Genomic DNA, 20,541 nt, shown 5'->3' with positions numbered 1-20,541 from the left:
GCCTTTCACTGAGCTGGGAGCTCGTGGTTTCTGCTAAGGAGTAAGATCCACCCGAGGATGCTAAAGTTGGGAATGAAACTTTTAGGAGGAATCCAGTTTTACTGACCCTCTTCATTCACCCTTGGAACTTTCTGCTGTGGATACTGCTTTCTGTGGGAGGTGGGGCCTACTCCCTCCCTGGTGTGTGTAGTAGATTAGTGTCTTTACAGAAAGACAAAGGAAGCTGGTCATTCATGGTACTGTCTACCTTTAATCCAAGCACTCGGGAGGCACAGCAGGCAGATCTCTGTGAGTTCGAGGCCATAGAGAGTCCCAGGCCTATCAGGATTACATAGTGAGACTGTTGATAGATAGATAGATAGATAGATAGATAGATAGATAGATAGATAGCAAATAAATGGGAAAGTAACTAGAGGGAAGAAAGAAGAAACCTGACCTGGCAGATAGCTCCTTAAACAAGAAACAAAGGTCAGAGCCATCAGCTGAGAGCCGTGTTGCTCTCATGACACATGATGGGTCTCATACCTTTTTTTCTTCTTCTTTCTTTCTTTTCTTTTCTTTTCTTTTCTTTCTTTCTGCCTTTTTATCTTGTATATTACTGTTGGGGTGTGTGTGTGTGTGTGTGTGTGTGTGTGTGTGTGTGCAAGGACACCATGGCATACTTATGGAAGCCAGAGAGCAACATTCATGATTGGTTCTCTCCTTCTATCTTGGATTCCTAGGTTATTTATTTATTTACTTACTTACTTATTTTTGAAACAGGTTCTCTCTCCATAGCTCTGGCTGTTCTGGAGTTCACTATGTGAACCAGGCTGGCCTCAAACGCAGAGATCTGCCTGCCTCTATTTCCTGAGTACTAGGATTAAAAGCATGTACCACCAAACTGTTGATTCTCCATGCTGAGTTCACTTGTCAGGCTTGTATGACAAGCACCCCTTATCTTTTTTTGAGGATATCTCTATGTAGCCCTGGCTGCTCTGGAACTTTCAATGTAGACAAAGTTAGTCTTGAAACCACAGACATTCACCTGACTCGGTCTCCCAAGTGCTGGGACTAAAGGTGTATGCCACTATGCCCAGCCCATTTTCTTTTCTTTTCTTTTTTTGAGCAAGAGTCTTGTGGTGTAAAGGCTGGCCTTTAACTCTGGGTCCTCCTGCTTTGGCCTCTCCAGTGCTAAAATGACAGGTACAAGCCACTCACTACACTTGGCTTCTGAGAACATTTTATCCCTCCGTTATTGTCCCTAAATTCTATATATACAATCCTGGGAACATACCAGATATTTACTGTCACTTATTCAAGAATACTCTGTAGAAAATAAATCAGAAGTGCGCAGTCTGGGTATGATGGTGTAGGCCTGTAATCCCAGCATTTAAGAGGCTAAAACAGGGACTCAGATGGCTCAGTGGTTAAGAGTGTTTGCTGCCCTTACAGAGAACTTGAGTTCAATTCCTAGTACCCACTGCCTGGAGAAACGCTGCCTGTAACTCCAGCTCCGTGTGGATCCATTGCCCTCTTCTGGCTCAGAGGGCACATACCCACACATAGATACAATTAAAAAGAACCCATTTTTCTTATTATTTAAAAAAAGGGGCTGGAGAGATGGCTCAGAGGTTACGAGCACTGTCTGCTATTGCAGAGGTCCTGAGTTCAATTCCCAGCAACCACATAGTGGCTCACAATCATCTATAATAAGATCTGCTGCCCTCTTCTGTCATGCAGATGTACATGCAAATAGAGCACTCATTTGTAAAATAAAGAAATAAATCTTAAAAAAAAAAAAAAAAGTGAAGTGAAGCCAGGCAGTAGTGACACATACCTTTAATCTAGCACTCAGGAAGCAGAGATGACAGGCAGCTTTCTGAGTTGAAGTCCAGCCTGGTCTATACTGGTCTACTGAGTTCCAGGGCAGCCAAGGCTACACAGAGAAACCCTATCTCAAAAAACTTAATTAATTAAAATAAAAATGTAAAAAGAAGCCAAAACAAGAGGATTGCCTCAAGTTGGATCCCGGGTTGAAACACTGACTGACAACCTGCATCACAAAAGCAAGCTGAGCATGGTGGCACACGCCCTTGATCCCAGTACCCAGGCAGTGAAGGGAAGAGGACCCCGAGTTCAAAGTCATTCATGTTGATGTAGTGAATTCAAGACTGCCAGAGCTACTTGAAGCCCAGAGAAGAAAAAGAAAAAAAGCAGAAACCACTCCAAATAAACATATTCATATATGAACAAGGAAAACCAAACAGGTGATGGTGGTGCGTGCCTTTAATCCCAGCACTTGGGAGGCAGAGACAAGTGGATCTCTGAGTTCAAGGCCAGTTTGAACCCCAGAGCAAGTCCAGGACAGCCAAGGCTACACAGAAAAGCTCTGTCTTGAAAAACAACAACCAGCCAGTTGTGGTGGTGCACACCAGTAGGATTTGCTGAAGGAGGCAGAGGTAGGAGGATCACGAATTCGAGGCCAGCATGGACTACACAGTTTTATTTAAATAAGTTTGTAGTTACATGTAAAACTCTAAATGCATGGTAACTTTTAATGTTGTAACAGTTTAGTTATTTTGTTCTGTTCTGTCATGTGCCACGAAGTATGTATTTTTTTCACTTTTTTTCCCCTTTGTATATTATTTACGGGTTACAGCTGGTTCATTCTGAAAACAGCAACAAACAACAAAAGTCCATTCATATTTTTTAACAATTGTATAAGTACCCAAGTCATTCACTACAGCCTAAAGCCTTGCCTTTGTAGTTTGACTTCTGAAATGTTGGCAATCAGAGTATGCACCGGTAACAATGACAAAGAAAAAGCATTTTATATTACTACTCGATAAAATGTGCATGAACTTAAAAAAAATAAAATAAAAACAACAACCAAAACCAGGTCTAGAGTGACAGCTCAATCAGAAAAGCACTTACCTTGTGAACACGAAGTGAGCTTGACTCCCCAGACCACACGTTCTGAAAGGCCTTGGAGGTTTACAGTCATCGCACTGGAGAAGGAAAGGCCAACCTACCAAACTCCATCTCAAGCTGTGTGCAGGATGGGGAAAGGTTCAGTGAGCAAAGGTACCTGTACTCATTGCGCTGCCAACCACGATGACTGACTTCACTGTGGTAGAAGGAATGAAGTGATTCCTAGACGTTGTCTTCTGGTCTCTGCGTGTCAAGGTAGGCCTGCCCATATGGGCATGCATTCAAAGTAAATAATAAATACTGTGAACCTCGAACTTCCAGGGTGTCCAAGATACGAAACTCAATAAAACTATGTCACCAAGCAAATAAGACCCTGTTCTGGATGGGATCCTGGGCCAGAGAAAGGACATCGGAGGGAAATTTGGTGAAACTAAAACGCAGCCTATGGTTTAGCAAATGTGGTCCCATGGTTGCCACTGAACCCCTGGTATGAACACATCCCTATACCACACACACCACACACACCATACACACCGCACACACCACAAAAATAAGAGTTCTCTATTCCCCTCTCTCTTTCTTAAGACTCAGACTCACAGTGACCCTCCTATCCCAGCTTTCCAAATGCTGGGATTACAGCTGACAACCAGTTCATTCGGCACAAGGGCACTCCTCAACTGTTGTTATAAACAAAAATGAAAATCCCAACCATTTTATTTTACCAATAAAGACTCGAGAGCCAGATGCTAGGATGAAAACCTGCTAGTTCAGAGAGGCAGAGAGAAAACCCAGCTGACCTTCCTTCTCAGCTCAGGTCCAGATGAGAAAAACAAAAACAAAACAAAACAAAAAACAAAACAAAACAAAAAAACAAAACAAAACAAAGGCTCACTAGCTCAACTGACAGCCCAGGAGGCAAAAGCCAAAAACTCAAGACCAAAGTCTTGCTAGCTTAAAACTCAAAAAGCCAGGGAGGTGAGGCGCTGAAGCCTAGGCTAAATCTAAAGCTTACACTAAAAGCTCCTTCTACATCCCCACGTTGTCTTAAATACCCCTCAACTCAAAAACAAAACAAACAAACAAAACAAAACAAAACCCTCCTACTCTTTAATCCCTGTCAGCTGGTTTCTTGCTCCGCCTCTTGACTTAGAGCTAACTTTATTAAATCCTGAGTACCGAAAGCTCTTGGATTAAAGGTGTGTGCTAGGGCTGGATGAAGCTCAACATAATCATCTGTTCATAATAAACATAAAGTTCTTGCATTAAAAGTGTATGATAGGGCTCAACCACACCAAACAAGAAAAAGGGTTTTTCAGTTCACAGTTTTGGGGTTCACAATGGGATCAAATACCCTGCAACATTTCTCCCTTCTATCTAAATAAAAGCCTTTTTCTCTAACATCAATAAACTATATGCTATCAGGCAAAAATTACATTCACAATGTCTAGCCCATATGTAATCAGCAACCCTGAAGGAAGTATTTTACTATATAGGCTATCTTGATGAGTCTGAAGTTCTGTACCTAATACACTTTGTTTCAAAACTTGTAATATCAATTAAAAAAAAATCTTTTTAGACCTAAAATATCTTCTTAATTCCTAAAGAACTTTATCTTAATTGTAAGATTATAACTATTTAGTCTTCAACCCCATCAGAGACCTGAGAATGATTAATATTCTCTGAATAAACAGGAAGTGCAGAGCAAGCAGCCTACAAAACTAAATGACAGAGACTGCGCGGGCTGCATGGACAGTCACCCAAGATATCTTTTTAGCCTTGGAACATGGTCTTCAGCCCTCTGGCTCAGAACATCTGACAGACTTTTCTGTGAAGCAGGTCTTATGAAGGACTTGCCTAGCTTGTCCTTGCAGAGCTCAGCAGTTAACTTTCCTCAATCCAGTTTGTCCAGCATTCTGTCTGCAGTAGAAGAAAGAACATTCCTTGCTCAGTGGCTAGTTTGCCAAATAAGAAGATGTCTCCTAAAGAATTTTTTTTATGTGCATCATATTCTTTGAAGTAAAAAAGGGGTGTTGCCAGGAGCTGACATGTCTCATTGTCAAAAAAAAATCTCAAATTAATAAAACATCTTTAAATGCCAAATTCTATAGATCTATGAGGTTTTTGAAGATCATCTATCTATCTCTAGTATATCTGAATTACTTGTTTCTAGCTGTATATTTTTAACTTAGAAAAAATATCTGTGTTTAACTAAACTAGTACCTAACAAAACCACAAGTTTGATTGACTGTTAGTTTGCATCTCTTAACTATCCTAAACAGTTTAGGACAGTAGCTTTTAAAAGGACTAGAACTTTACATTGCATCTTTAAGAATTACATAGATACAAGACCTTAAAAAGAGTTGATACATAGTATGCTGTAACCAATTATAACCTTAATTTTGTATCAATATACAAAAATCTATAAAAGATTCAATTATCTACCCTTTTCTCCTATTTTTGTCTAAATAAAAATGAATGGTACAGTAAAAGTATTTACAAAAATACTTGGTGGGTTATATCTTTCTTAGGGCAAATGGTTTTTTTTTTTGGCAATAGAAAAAGTATTATCTCTCAATTGAAAAAAATTTTAAAGTTCTTTTGATATTTTGAAATTAAATATGCTCTTAAGATATATGTGTATATATATATATATATACAAATTGCTACTCAAAACATTGTACATCTCCTGTGTTTTTTAAATACCAAAACAACAAATATATCCTTTTTACTTAAGAACATAGCTCTAGTCTTTATACATTAGTTTGAATTACCAAGCTATCTGATGAACTATTGCCTCTCTTTATTCAGGAGATCTCTTGTTCAGATCTAATCTTTATCAATTTAGATGGTACCCATATCCTTTCTTTTCCTGTGGAAACAAAGACAAAACCTCTTCTCAACGTAACACATATCCTGGTTTCCATTCTGAGGTCAATACATCTTTAAAATATACAGGCTGATTTAATTCAGCAGGTTTTTCTATTATCCAATGTCTCTCTACAGCTGTTGTTTCTTTTTCATTAGCATTTAAAAATTTTAAATTAATAAGGCACTGTGTAATCTTCCTCTGGGTGTCTTTATTACCCCTTTTTGTTTATTAAGCATATCTTTTAAAGTACTATTAGATCTTTCTATAACTATTTGTCCTGTAGGATTGTGTGGTACACCTGTACTATGCTTTATGTTGTAATATGCAAAAACCTGTTTCATTTTACTAGAGACCTATGCTGGAGCATTGTCAGTCTTAATTTGCACAAGTATCCCCACGATAGACATAACTTCTGATAAATGTGTAATAATAGAACCAGACTTTCCAGAACTTAAAGCAGTTGTGCATCGAAATCCTGAATACATATCTATAGTATAATGCACATACTTTAATTTTCCAAACTCTGCAAAACGAAACACACCCATTTGCCAAATTTCATTTCTTTGGGTACCTTTTGGGTTACTTCCTGCAAGTATTGGAGTTTGATTTTACCAAGAACAAGTAAAACATTGCCTTATAATTTCCTTAGCTTGTTGCCACATGATTTTTTCTTTAAATCTTTGCTGATAACATGGTATTTCTCATGAAATTCTGAGGCTTCTACCATACTTCCTGTTAACAGCTGATCAATTTCATCATTACCTTTTGCTAGGTAATGATGGGTCTGGTAGAGCTGTATGAGATCTAACATGTGTTATATACAATGGATGATTTCTGTTTCTAATTACTTGTAGCTGAATAGAGAAGTTAATTCTGAATCATTCAGAATAAGTTCAGCAGTTTTAATATGTAAAACAATTCTTTCTGCATATTGTGAGTCAGTAACTATATCAAGAGATTCAGGAAAATCACATAATACCATAAGAATGGAAGACAACTCTGATTTTTGAATTGAATCATAAGGGCTCTGGTCCACTTTACTTATTTTTCCTGACTTATAACTGTCTTTCCTGATTTATTTGCATCAGTATAAAATATAAGTGTTCCAGAAATTGTTGTCCCTTTTACTATAAGAGAAACAATCCAATTAGTTCTTTTTATAAATTGAAGTTTCTTGTTTTGTTTTGTTTTGTTTTGTTGTTAATCTCTCCCCCCAAAAAATTGCTGCATGCTATTTGCCAATGTTCATTTTCTGCCCATAATGAGGTGATTTTGGTATTAGCAAAAGTTACCACAAATTCTGCTGGCTCTATCCCTGGTCATTGATGAAGTCTCATTTTTTTTCTTTCAGAATCAATTTAGAAATCTTTTTCTACATGGGTCTTTATTTTTTTCTCTCTTTATGTGCTAAAAAAATTTAAATAAATCCATTCTAAGGTACTGTCTTTTCTTTGCATAAGAATTCCCATGGGAGAATGAGGAGAAGCAGAATAACCAAAATACAACCCAGCTTTGGATCCAAGCGGTCCACATGTGTGTCCTTTTCTACCAGAGCCAGTTCTCCCTCAGCCTCAGCTGATAATTTCCTGGGATTATTTAAATCCTTATTACCTTGTAAGGTTTGAAATAAATTACTCAACTCTTGAGTAATTAATCAGTTTTTGAAAGTCATTAAGAGTTTGTAATTGATCTCTCTTGTTTTGTACTTTCTGTGTTCGAATTTTCTGCAAACTTATCTTATATCCTAGATAATTGATAGGGCCTCCTCTTTGTATTTGTAACCACCAGCAAGGCCAAATTCTCTTTACTGCATCAAACATTTTTTTTCTAAGGTTTCTGCATCTGAATCAGCCAGTAAGTTATCATCCATATAATGGTAAAATTTAGATTGAGGAAAGTTTTTACGATTTATTTCTAATGGCTGTTGTACAAAATATTGGCACAAGGTAGTGCCAATATTCCTTGTGGTAAGACCTTCCAATGATATCTCCTTATAGGACCACTATTATTATAAGTTGGCACTGAGGGAGCAACCCTTTCCCCACCGTGTCCATGCAAAGGGATGGTGAAAAAATTTTCTTTTTAATTGATTACTATCAAAGGCCATGACTTAGGTAATAAAGAAGGCAATGTGATTCCAGGCTGAATCATCTTATTTATGGCACCATCCTCTATTTTCCTGATTTCTTTTTTGTAACAAACACAGGGGAATTCCATGGACTGGTAGATTCCTCAATGTGTTGAACATTTAACTGCTCTTGTTCCAGCTGTTCTAGTACCTGTAACTTTTTTCATTGACCATTGATCCACCCATACAGGCTTGTCAGTTAGCCATTTTAAAGGTAGGGAAGTTGGTACCTTTGAAAGATCAGCACTCAGGAGGTAAAGACAGGAAGAACTCTCTAAACTCAAGACTATCCTGGTCTACATAGTGAGGTCAAGGACAGACAAGACTACATAGAGAAACCCTGTCTTTAAAAAAAAAAAAAAACAACAAAAAAAACCCATTTGATCTCTGGAATCCACATGGTAAGAGCCAACTCCTATAAGTTTTCCTACAAGTTTCACAAGCCCACTGTGGCACACACATACACATACACATGTGCATACAGATATGTATGTAATAAAAGAAAAACAACCCAGTGGTTGGCTTAGCTGGCAGTTCTGGCATCCAGGGCATCTGGACGTGGCCTCTGTATAAGTAAGTTTACTAAGTCATAGTGAAATAATAAATAGCAAGTGGTGTTAGTCTGATACACAGATGATAAGTAGGTAGGTGGATGGATGGATGGATGGATTGACAGATGATTGGGTGGGTGGAAGGATGGGTGAATGGATGTGCTGTGGGAATCTTTCTGGAATAAGCATCCTGGCACCAGTGAGAGTGGAAGAGAAAAGAAGCCGTCAGTGGATCAAAGCCAGGACACCTCCTGAAAAGTCTTGTCCTGGGTCTAATTTGCACTCTCAATTTATACTCTAAAACCACAAGTTGGGGGCAAGCAAGCAAGATTTTACAGAATCATACAGGGCAATCAGCCTTTTCTCTGTAAAGACATTGCTACCAGCTTTTGTGTAAGCTTTTAAGATATAAGCTTTGACAGTCAGGTGGTTAAGGGCAAGGGCCTGTTGCTTTAGCTGTTTCTCCAGGTCATTCTGTTTCAGGTAGCAATGGAGGCCATGCTTGAAAATGAGGTGTATAAGCAGTGCTCTAAGTCTAATGACAGGTCGGTTTGACCATGTTCTACTACAGATTAGTGGATGGGGTTGGCCATCAAGCCTTCTCTCCATGCCTGAGCTTCCTGTGGCTGAACTTGCAGCTTCTTTTCCCTACTCGGGCACTAGTATATTATGGGGTGAACAGTATGAAGAGTAGTTACCATGGTTGGAAATGGTTCACCTTCCAGCTGTCCTCACTCTTGGGCTGTTTTCACTCTTGGGCTCTTTTGTTCTCTCCTTGCAGTGGCAGAGCTGGGGAAAAGGGCAGCCAATCCCCAGACAAGAGGCCTTTGAGGATGCTTAGCATAGAAATGGTTTGGGTCTGAGTTAGGAGTGGTAACCTTGCCAACAGAAACAGCTTCTCTGTAAACTTAAACAACATAGGACAATTTACCAATACAATGTACACTGCAGCTGAAAATCTACAGAAGCTGGCTGCTTTTTTTTTGGTTGGTTTCTGTTTGTTTTTGTTTTTGTTTTTCTTGCTACAAGTTTTCTCTGTGTAGCCCTGGCTGTCCTAGAACTCGCTCTGTAGACCAGGCTAGCCTCAAACTCACAGAGATCTTCCTGCCTCTGCCCTTGCCTACCTAGTGCTGGGATTATAAGCATGCACCATTGCCACAGGATATTTGATTATTGTCAATCCCAAAACTGTGAACCGCAAAAACCTGTTTCTTATTTGGTGTGGCCCAGACCTAACACACACCTTTAATATAAGAACTTTCTGTTTATTGCAAACAGGTGATTATGGTATGGCTCAGTCCTAGCACACACCTTTAATCCAAGAGCTTTTTGTACTCAGGCTTTAATAAAGTTAACCTTGGGTCTCTTGAGCAAGAAACCAGCTAATGAGAATTAAGTAGAAAGGAGAGACTTTGAGTTGAAGGGTATTTAAGACACTGTGGAGAAGAATAAAAAGCTTTTAGCTTTGGGTGAGCTAGGAGGCCTTTTTCTCCTGGGCTGTCAGCTGAGCTAAGGAACTTTTGGTTTTTAGCTTTTGGTTGAGACATAAGCTGAGTAGGAAGGTCAGCTGGGTGCTTTCTCTGCCTCTTTGAGCTAGCAGGTTTTCACCCCAGCATCTGGCTCCTGAGTAAAATCAAATGATTGGCAAAATCAAGTGATTTTCTTTTTTTAAAACAACATGCCACCACCATCTGGCTAACATTAAAAGACTTTTAGCACATGAGATCTGTTGTTTTGTTTTCTTTTGTTTTGTTTTGTTTTGGAGACAGAGTTTCTCTGTGTAGCCTTGACTGTCCTGGACTCACTTTGTAGACCAGGCTGGCCTCAAATTCAGAGATCTGCCTGCCTCTGCCTCTCAGAATGCAGGGATTACAGGCATGTGCCACTGTGCCTAGCTGGCACATGAGATCTTAAAGCATAAATTCTAGCAGTATCCCATGCAGAGCGCACTAAGCTATTAAGTTCCTTATAATCCAAGTTCATATCTACAACCTACTTATAACACAATCTGCTTGGAATCAGCACTATGTCCTACTAGCTGAGGGCCTAGTCTCACAAGACTGCCATGGTTCTCAATGCTAGTTGCAAGTACAGTTTGCTACATGTATTTCTGATCAGTCATGTCTTTGGATTTCTGTAGGTATGATAAACACAATGCCAAAAGCAACTTGGGGAGGAAAGGGTTTATTTCATCTTGCAACTCTCAGGTCATTCCCCATCACTGAGGAAAGTGAGGCTCTCACTCACTGCTCGGCAGAAGCAGGTGGATCTCAGTGAATTCAAGGCCAGCATGGTCTACAGAGGAAGTTCCAGGACAGCCAAGGCTACACAGAGAAACCCTGTCTTAGAAAACCAAGTGTTGCTTTATTTATTAATTATTATTGTAAGTGTGGGTGTGTATGTCCCATGTAATTGTGTGGAGGCCCACCGCAGAAGCTAGCTGTCTTCTTCACCACATGGAGCCCAGGGATTGAACTCAAGTTGTCAGACTTAACAGTAAGCACCTTTACCTTCTGAACCATCGTGCCAAACCATTTTGTGGTTGTTGGGTTTATTTGTTTGTATTTGTATTTGTTTTTTTTTTTTTTGTTTTTGTTTTTGTTTTTGAGATAAGGTTTCTCTGTGTTGCTCTGGCTGTCTTGGAACTCTTTCTGTAGACCAAGCTAGCCTTGAACTCAGAGATCTGCCTGCCTCTACCTCCGGAATGCTGGGATTAAAGGCATGTGTTACCATTGCCTAGCTTTGTTTTTGTTTGTTTTTGGTTTTTGTTTTGAGTTAGGGTCTTCTATAGCTTAGGCTAGTCTTAAACTCATGATCCCCCTGCCTCCATCTTCTTGTGCTGGGCTCACAGGTGTTCTCATCATAGAAGGCTTCCCACATTTCTGATCACAAGACATTCCAGAAGACTGTTGTCAGCATGTCCCAATTACATGGGGACCTAGTCAGAAATGACAGCAGTGTACCGTATGGAAGACCACACTTTCTGTCCTCTGAATCAACAACCAGACATGGAAAACAGGCCCAGGGCACAAGGGGAAACCACATGGAATTAGAAATTATAACCCTCTCCACACCCAGATTGCATACCACTAGCTTTTTTATTGTTTTTCTTGTTGTCGTTTTTTTGTTTGTTTGTTTGTTTGTTTTTGTTTTTGTTTTTTTTTTGAGATAGGGTCTTGTGTAGGCCAATGTCTTAGTTAAGGCTTCTATTTCTGTGATAAAATAGCATCATCAAAACAACTTGGGGAGAACATGTTTCTTTCATCTTACTCTCAGATCACATGTCATCACTGAGGGAATTCAGGGCAGGATCTCAAGGCAGGAACCTGGAGGCAGGAACCAATGGAAAATCCATGGAGGAATGCTGCTTCCTGGCTTGATCCTCATGGCTTGCTTAGCCTGTTTTCTTATATAACCCATGACCACTTGCTCAGGATTGAAACTGCCTAACCGTACAGGCCACTCTGATAAAGGTGTTTTATCAATTGAGAGTCCCTCTGCCCAAATGACTCCAAGTTATGTCATAAAACTAGCCAGCATACTCAGGCTGGCCTGTAACCCAGTGTGCAGGGGAGGATGGAAGGCTGGGATTCTATCACACTTGGCTTGTTTTGTGCTGGAGGTGGGATCCAGTGCCCAGTGTGTGCTAGGCAAGTACTCCACCCAGCCGTGACATTAGCCCTTCAGTTTTTAGATTTACTGTATTTTAATGTGTTTGTATGAGTGTTTTCCCTGCAGAACTTGGAAGCAGCTTGCCATCAAAGCAGGGTGTTTGTTTGTTTGTTTTTCAGTCAGCTTGGCTGTTCTGAGTCTTCTCATCAGTACTTACTTCTGTATAACCTTGGGGAAGGAAAGGATTGTCCATGTGCTAGGTTTTTGGGACTCCCTGAGACTTGTGAGTTGTTCACTTCCTGAGTCATTTTTTCCCCTGAGACAGTATTTCTCTGTGTAGCCCTGGCTGTCCTGGACTCACTTTGTAGTCAGGCTGGCCTCGAAATCAGAGATCCACCTGCCTCTGCTTCCCCAAGGGTGGGATTAAAAGCTTGTGTCACCATGCCCAGCTTATTATATTTTTTAAAGAGGGAATCTCACTGTATAGCCATGGCTGGCTTAGCACTTGCTATATAGACCAGAGTGGCCTTGGACTCAAAGAGCCACTGCCTGTGCCCCCTGAGTGCTAAGATTAAGGGTGTGTCCACCACACATGATCCAACTTCTGAGTCTTTTTTTTCTTAATTTATTTTTATTTTATGTTCATTGGTCTGCATGTTTGTGTGATGGTGTCAGATCCCCTGGAATTGGAGTTAGACAGGTGTAAGCTGCTATGTGGGTGCTGGGAATTGAACCTGGGTCCTCTGGGAGAGCAGCCAGTACTCTGACCACTGGGTCATTTCTCCAGCCTCTACAACTTCTGAGTCTCCGTTAGAAGTTTTTGGGAGTTCTAGCTCCTTTATTGTCTCAGTGATTAAACTCTGACCAAAGCAACTTAAGGTAGAATAAGGTTCATTTCATCTCACACTGTTCATCATCCGCTGCTGAGGGCAGCTGAGGCAGGAACTCAAGCAGGAGCTTGGCACAGAAGCTGTAGAGGAAGGCTGCCTGCTAGCCTGCCCTCTGACTCATTTGGCTACCTTTCCTACACCCAGGACAACTGCCCAGATCCCTGGGGCTGGAGTTCTGAGCCTGGGAACTGAACGCAGACTTTCTGGGAGAGCAGGCAGCTCTTTACCTCTGAGCAACCTCTCCAGCCCCAGAGATTTTATTTGATATCCCTTTGAGGAAGGGAATCTTTTTTTTTTTTTTCAAGACAGGGTAGACCAGGCTGGCCTCAAACTCACAGAGATCCTCCTTCCTCTGCTTCCTTGAGTGCTGGGATTACAGGTGTGCACCATTGCATATTGCTTTTATTTTTTTTTCCCCATATACATTTGACACATCTTGTTTTTAAGATGGGGTCTCATGGAGCCAGAACTGGCATCAACCAGTATCTTCCTGCCTTATCCTCCCCAAGCCCTGAGATTGCAAGCCTGTGCCATATAGCTGCCCACCCATCTGCGTTAGCTTATTGAACTTTACAGTGTTTCTGGAAGGTGAGACAGCCATAACCAGTTACTAGAAGGGAAGCTGAGGCAGAGAACCCAGGCTCAAACAGGCAGGCTGGCACCCAGCTCACAAGCATAGCCATCAGCCTCTGCCTCTCTTACATTAATTTCCTTCCAAGAGCCATGACTGCTTGGGGAGTGGGCTGTGGCTACCAGCCAGGCATAAAAACAGAAGCCCAATCCTCCCTTGAGCCCTTTGGGCTGGCTTCATCTTTTTGGGGACTCTCCTATGCCTCCCCCATCCACTGGCACCCCTGTTTCCGTCTGTGGTCAGACCAAATACCAGTTAGGGTGAATGTCAGCGTTTCCTCAAACATTCCTCATCACTGTGGCTCAGTTTAGGCTGGCTGAGGTTATGAAAGTAGAGCGGGAATGATTGGAGCAGACAGGGAGGGAGGGCTGGGCTAGATGGGCCTTGCCACCCTATCCAGCCTTCAGCCTGCCCTCTTCAGGGAGGGGAAGGAGATGGTATTCTCCTAGGCCCTATGATATAGTTGTGTTTGTGTGTGTCCTTCTGCCCTATGCTGAGAGATGGAAGGCAGCTGTCATCACAGCAGACATTGGAAGAAGTGACTGCTGGACCGAGCTTGGGGAGAGCATAGCAGGGATGACCATGGTAAGGTGGGCAGGGAGGGACTGAGGGCGGTCTGCCCATCCCTGCCTAGTTCTCCCCACAGGCTAGGTGCCCCTCAGAAGGGAACTCACCAGGCAGCCCTCTGACCCCTTGCTCCAGAGGCCTCAAGAGCTGCTGCTGCTCCTGATGCTGAGGTGGCCGGCAGCACACATGGAGGACCCTGACTTTCCACACTTGGGTGACAGCTCACAGTCGCTGCCGAGGCCCTGCCCTTGGCGCTGCTCCTGTCCCCGAGAGGACACAGTGGACTGTGCTGGCCTGGACCTGAGAGTATTCCCGGACAATATCACCACAGCTGCTAGGCACCTCTCCTTGCAGGTGAGGGCTGGGGTCAGAGACCCAGAGAGGCACAAGGCCCAGGCAGGGTCCATGCATACACATGCCAGAGTTGAACCTGGCCTTGCTCTGGGTCTGCTAAGCCAGGCCAGCACCACAGGTAGAAGCATTATGTGTCTGGAGAGCTGAGTTTGGAGTCAGCATCTTAGAAGGGGTAAAATTATTTTGGTCAAAACACTGGTGGTGCATGTCTTTAATCTCATCACTTGGGAGGCAGAGGCAGGTGGTATTCTGTGTGTGTGAGGACAGCCTGGTCTACAAAGCTATAGCCAGGGATATACAGAGAGACCTTGTCTTGAAAAAAAAAAAATCAACAAACAAACAAAAAATTTTAAAACAAACAACAAACAAAAAATAAAAAACCAAACCAATAAGCACTGAGTTCTGGGGCAATCTTTGTGATGTTAGAAGTCACTTTGAGTACTCTGGAATAACTTGGAGCAAAAGGGCGTTGGGGGCTGAGATCAGAGTCTGTTGTGGTGGCCCCAGCACTAAGGATGCTGAAGTAGGAGGATGGACACAAGTTTGAGGCCATTCTTCACTGTATAGCAAAGGCCTGTGTTGGGTGTGGCAAGGGAACAGGGGCACTAGAGAAGTGTCAGAGATCAGATTCAAAATGAGCAGCCTGTGTGGCCTGGGGATCAGGGTAATGTGTTAATTGTTGGATGATGCAGCAAAAGCCCAGTGCCTTGCAAATCTCAAGGTTGTTTGGGATCCAGGAATGGGATGCTTTTTTCTCTCCTCCTCCTCTTCCTCTGCTCTCTGGAGATATTAGGGCCTTACGGAAGTAAGCAAGTACTCTCTGCCACAGGGCTACAGCTCCAGGTTACAAGCTGAGGAGCAAGGGCCTTGGTGTGAATGTTTCTCCTCCACAGAACAACCAGCTGCAGGAGCTCCCATACAATGAGCTGTCTCGCCTCAGCGGCTTGCGCACCCTGGACCTGCACAGCAATGTCATCTCCTCAGAGGGTGAGGGCCTCAGGCTGGGAACAAGCAGCTCCCAGCCTCGCTCCACATCCGCTGTTTGCCAGTTGTGGCCAGCTCTTCGGGGGTTTCCACAACTGCTGAGCATGGTGGAATTTCGAGGGTTGGGGGATGGTGGTAGCTGTGGCTTTTGAGTAAGGACAGGATGTGTGTGTTGAGGGTGGAGGGGAGGCCTAGGAACCCATGTTGGTCCCTCGCCTTCAGAGTGGGGTTACTAGAATGCTGGTCCCCTCATCCATTGCCTACTGTGCCCCCCCAGGCCTGCCTGATGAGGCCTTTGAGTCCCTCACCCAGCTAGAGAACTTCTACGTGGCCCACAACAAGGTGAGCCTGTATCCCTGAAAGGGCACAGCCTGGCTGGGGGTGGGGCTGGGGAGCAGGAAACCGGGCACCAGGACGAGACGCTGTTGCTGTTGCAGCTCTCTGTTGCGCCCCAGTTCCTGCCACGCTCCCTGCGTGTCGCCGATCTGGCTGCCAATCAAGTGGCGGAGATCTTTCCTCTCACCTTTGGGGAGAAGCCTGCACTCCGGTAGCCTTAGCACCCGGCTCGACCCCCCAACCTTTGATTCCAGGATCCTGCCCCCAGAGGCCGCGGGGAAAACAGGCCTGTCCTGGGGGGCATGTACTGGCCCTGCATAAGGAGAACCAGAGGACAGCCCTGTCTTGGAGGATCTGGGGCTTAGCTATGCACTGGGAGTGGGGTAAAAGAAAAGGCTGGTGGGCTCTGTTCTGGGAATCCTGGGGCATGGCCCTGTGCTGGGAGGTGGGGGTGTCAGAGAGGGCTCAGCTCAGTTTTGGGAGGTCTGAAACACTCAGCTCAGTTTGGGGCTATGTCCCCAAGATGGGACCAAAGGGGCTTCAGGTCTGTGTGGGGAGCCGAGGGTTGTGGTACTGGGGGGAACTTGAGGGGTGAGCCAGAGCCCCACACACTATATTAAAAGTCTAGATGCAAAAAAAAAAAAAAAAAAAAGTCTAGATGCCACCTACACCCCCCCTAACACATGCACGCACACATGCAGGCATGCACACAGGTCCTTCACTCTCAGACAGGAGCTGTTGGCAACCCAGCTGGAGAGGGAGGGCACTAGGCACGTGTGGGAGGGGTGTGCGCAGGCATGGACCGTGGCAGCAGCCTGGCTCTCCTCAGGTCCGTGTACCTCCACAACAACAGACTGAGCAACAGCGGCCTGCCACCTAACACCTTCCGTGGTTCGGAGGCCGTCACCACCCTAAGCCTGTCCAGCAACCGGCTCAGCTACCTACCACCCAGCTTGCCAGCCTCCCTGGAGCGGCTTCATCTGCAGGTACCCTGCCTGTCGTGCACGCATGTGCACACACACGCACACACTCACACACACACAGACGCCTAGGCCTGTGGGACTTCTCCACTCTCTGTGGCACTGCTCCTTTTCCGTCCTTTCAACTGCTCTCCAGAATTCCAGATATTAGAACAATCATTTTAAAACAGCAACGACAACAAAACTCCTTCCACTCCTTTCCAGGCAAGGCAGGCTCCTGGCCACTCTCTTACTCGAGCCTTCTGTGGCTCCCACAGCGTCCGTACCTGACCCTCTATCGCCTTCTCTTCTCTCTCTGTAGAACAATCTCATCTCCAAAGTGCCCAGAGGAGCGCTGAGCCTTCACACCCGACTCCGTGAGCTGTATCTGCAGCGCAATCAGTTGACGGACAGTGGCCTGGATGCGACCACCTTCAGGTAGGGATGCTGCGGTCCTGTGCCGACAGCAGTCCCCTCCTTTGCAGGGTTCCTGCTCCAGGACTTCATCTAGTGAGAACCTGGTGCACACCCCGCCGCCCCGCCTGGCATAAAAGGTGTTGCTGTATGCTGCAATTCTTGCCGGTGTCCTTGTCCCCTGCTACCCTTTCTTGAGGTTCTATTACCCTTTCTTGAGGTCCAAGAGTTATGGTTTTTGTGGTGGGAAGATAAGAGTCCAGGGTCTCACATATGCTAGGAAACAAGTCTACCACCTGGCCACAGCCCAGGCTCTCCCTACAGGGCTGTAGACGGGTGGACAGAAGCTCTGAGCTGAGCCTCAGCTCTTGTGGGTTTTGTTTCTCTGTGTATCTCTGGCTGTCCTGAAACTCACTCTGTAGACCAGGGTGGCCTCCAACTCAGAGATCCACCTGTCTCTGCCACTAGAGTGATGGGATTACTCTAAGCCCTTCCCCCCCTCTTAAAGTCAGGCTTTCTCTATGTAGCTATGGTTGTTCTGGAACTTGCTATGTAGACCAGACCAGCCTCCAACTCATTTAGCTCTGCCTGCCTCTGCCCTTTGATTGCTGGGATGTACACCGCAACGCTCAGCTCGATTTATTTATTTTAATGTTCGTGGGTGATTTGCCTGCATGGATGCCTGTGAAGCACGTGTGTGCAGTGCTGGAAAAGGGGCTGTAAAAGGACAGTGGATCTCCTGGGGCTGCAGTTAAGGCAGCTGAGAGCTGCCATGTGGGTGCTGGGAACTGAGCTCAGTCCTCTGGAAGAGCAGTCAGTGCTCTTAACTGCTGAGCCATCTCTCCAGCCCCACCCTACAGTTTTTTTGTTTTGTTTTGTTTTTTGTTTTTGAAAGACACGAAACTCACAGTCCTCTTAGATCACCTCTGAGTGCTGGGATTCCATGCCTATGCTCACGGCCACATGCCTGTCTTCCATATCATAGCAATCCTTGCTCCATCACTCTCAACTTGACACCTCCAGTCTAAAGGAGTCTTAAAACCATTTCTTTTCCTTTCTGGTAAGATTTATGGGGTCCACTTCTTGACGTGACCATTCCATCACCTCTCTCCCATCAGCAAGTTGAGCAGCCTTGAGTACCTGGACCTGTCCCACAACCAGCTGGCCACCGTGCCTGAGGGTCTACCTGGATCGCTGACCATACTGCACCTGGGTCGAAACTGCATCCGGCAGGTGGAAGCGGTGAGGCTGCACAAAGCAAGGGGCCTGCGCTACCTGCTGCTGCAGCACAACCAGCTGGGGGCCTCGGCGCTGCCCGCGGGGACGCTGAGGCCTCTGCGGGCCCTGCACACGCTGCACCTCTACGGCAACAGGCTGGAGCGCGTGCCCCCCGCATTGCCCCAACACCTGCAGGCCCTGGTGATGCCCCACAACCGCGTGGCCGCGCTAGGTGCGCGGGATCTGGTGTCTGCGCGAGGGCTGGCCGAGCTCAACCTGGCCTATAACTGCCTGGCCAGTGCACATATACATCCCCGCGCCTTCCGCCGGCTGCGTGCCCTGTGCAGCTTGGACCTAGCTGGTAACCAGCTGAGCCGTCTACCCGAGGGCCTGCCTGCCAGTTTGCGTTCACTGAGACTGCAGCGCAACCAGCTGCGGGCCCTGGAGCCAGAGCCACTTGCCGGCCTGAATAAGCTCCGGGAGCTGAACCTGGCGCACAACCGGCTCCGCGTGGGCGACATTGGGCCTGGCACCTGGCACGAGCTGCAGGCGCTGCAGGTCAGGGGTTAACTACAGTGTGTGGGTACTCCATCCCACCTATGGCCCAGCTGAGCCCGGGCATGCCACAGAGCCCCACGTGGGCAGCCTGGGATAGCTAAACCCCTGCCCAGGTTGTTGCTGATAGGCCCCCACCTTCTGGTGGAGGACCTCACTTCCGAGCACTCCTGCATTTTAAGGGGTGCCTGTGGTCTCTAGGTTCTGGCAACCCAGCTGAGTACAAGGCAGGGAGGGCCCTTAGCCCCTCTCTGACCCCAAGCATCCTAGTTAGAGTAAGAGATCATCTGGGTAATCACAGAAGAGACAGTGTGAGAGTGAGCTGCAGAGCCAGGTGTGGGGACCCCTTGGGTGGGGGGCTGAGGTAGAAGGATTGAGTTTGAAGCCCTCTGAGACTATGGAAAGAAGGAAGGGGAGATGGGAAAGGAATGGAAGGAAACGGAATGAGAGAAAAATGGTGTGAGTGAGCAGGATATGAGGGACCACCATCTTCATACCCTTGAGTCTTGCTGAATCTATCTCCCATGGAGTAATCTGAAATAGATCAGGCTCAGTGGATCTCTATGGAGTGAAAGAATCTGGCAACCATTACTAACAGGGATCTGGAGGAGGCCTGAGCCTGGCATGGAACTGTCAGCAGACTGGGGAGGAAGGGGCTGGAAGCCGTGCATGTGCAAGGCCTAGGCCCTGAGCCCACCATGGTGCTGTGTCTGTCAGGTACTGGACCTGAGCCACAATCAGCTATCTTTTGTGCCGCCCGATCTACCCGAGGCCCTGGAGGAGCTTCATCTGCAGGCAAACCGTATCAGCCACGTAGGCCCAGAGGCCTTCCTCAGCACACCCCGCCTACGCACCCTCTTTCTCAGGTGAGGGATAGGGGAGTCTGGATGAGGACAGTAGCTCACCTGTCACTGCCCTAATATCCCCGCCTTTCTGCACAGGGCCAACAGGCTTCACATGACAAGCATCGCAGCCGAGGCCTTCCTGGGGCTTGTACACCTACGTGTGGTAGACACTGCAGACAACCCAGAACAGGTCCTGGTCCAGTTGCCACCCAAGGGCAAGGGGCCCTGAGCCCTGAGGGGCTAGCCAAGTAGCCCTGGCCTGATCTCTGATGGACTACGGACTAAGAAAGTTCTCAGTCAGGGCTTTGGAGGCTGGGCCTGTTCTGCCCAGAGCTGGCTGAAGCATGAGAAGCAGGTGTCTCCTAGGGGAGGCTAGGGGCTGAAGCAGGAAGTATGCTGTCTTGAACATTCTGGGCTGCAGACTACACCCTCCACCGCCGACAGTGATGGGGAAAATAAAGCATGTTCACGTGGGACTCAGTGCCCAATGAGAGCCATCTCTCCCCCACATCTCTAAGGAGTGTCTTTCCCATCCCACTTGGGTCCAAGTGTGGAGACGAGGCTCCAGGATACAGTCAGTCAGTTTGGTCCCATGGCCTGTGACTGAGTGGATGGCCTGAGACAGACACACGGGTCACCAAACAGTGTCCTGCAGGGTCCAGCCTTACTGCGTAAGCCCAAAAGGCCCAAACTACAGGTTCACCCAGGCCTTTCC

General features: G+C 45.6%; 1 protein-coding gene across 1 annotated transcript; it reads left to right on the top strand.

The window, feature by feature from the left end:
- The first annotated feature begins 14,170 nt into the window (after window positions 1-14,170).
- Window positions 14,171-20,295, top strand: Podnl1 (podocan like 1). The gene is made up of 10 exons (XM_021632161.2): window positions 14,171-14,179; window positions 14,297-14,515; window positions 15,409-15,502; window positions 15,777-15,841; window positions 15,937-16,046; window positions 16,665-16,821; window positions 17,117-17,232; window positions 18,327-18,984; window positions 19,699-19,847; window positions 19,923-20,295. The coding sequence occupies exons 1-10, from the start codon at window positions 14,171-14,173 to the stop codon at window positions 20,053-20,055; spliced, it is 1,710 nt and encodes a 569-aa protein (XP_021487836.1). The 3' UTR covers window positions 20,056-20,295.
- Window positions 20,296-20,541: the final 246 nt, after the last annotated feature.

Source organism: Meriones unguiculatus, chromosome 10 (genome assembly GCF_030254825.1).
Source record: "Meriones unguiculatus strain TT.TT164.6M chromosome 10, Bangor_MerUng_6.1, whole genome shotgun sequence".
Lineage (NCBI taxonomy): Eukaryota > Metazoa > Chordata > Mammalia > Rodentia > Muridae > Meriones > Meriones unguiculatus.
This window is presented reverse-complemented; position numbering and strand designations above follow the sequence as displayed.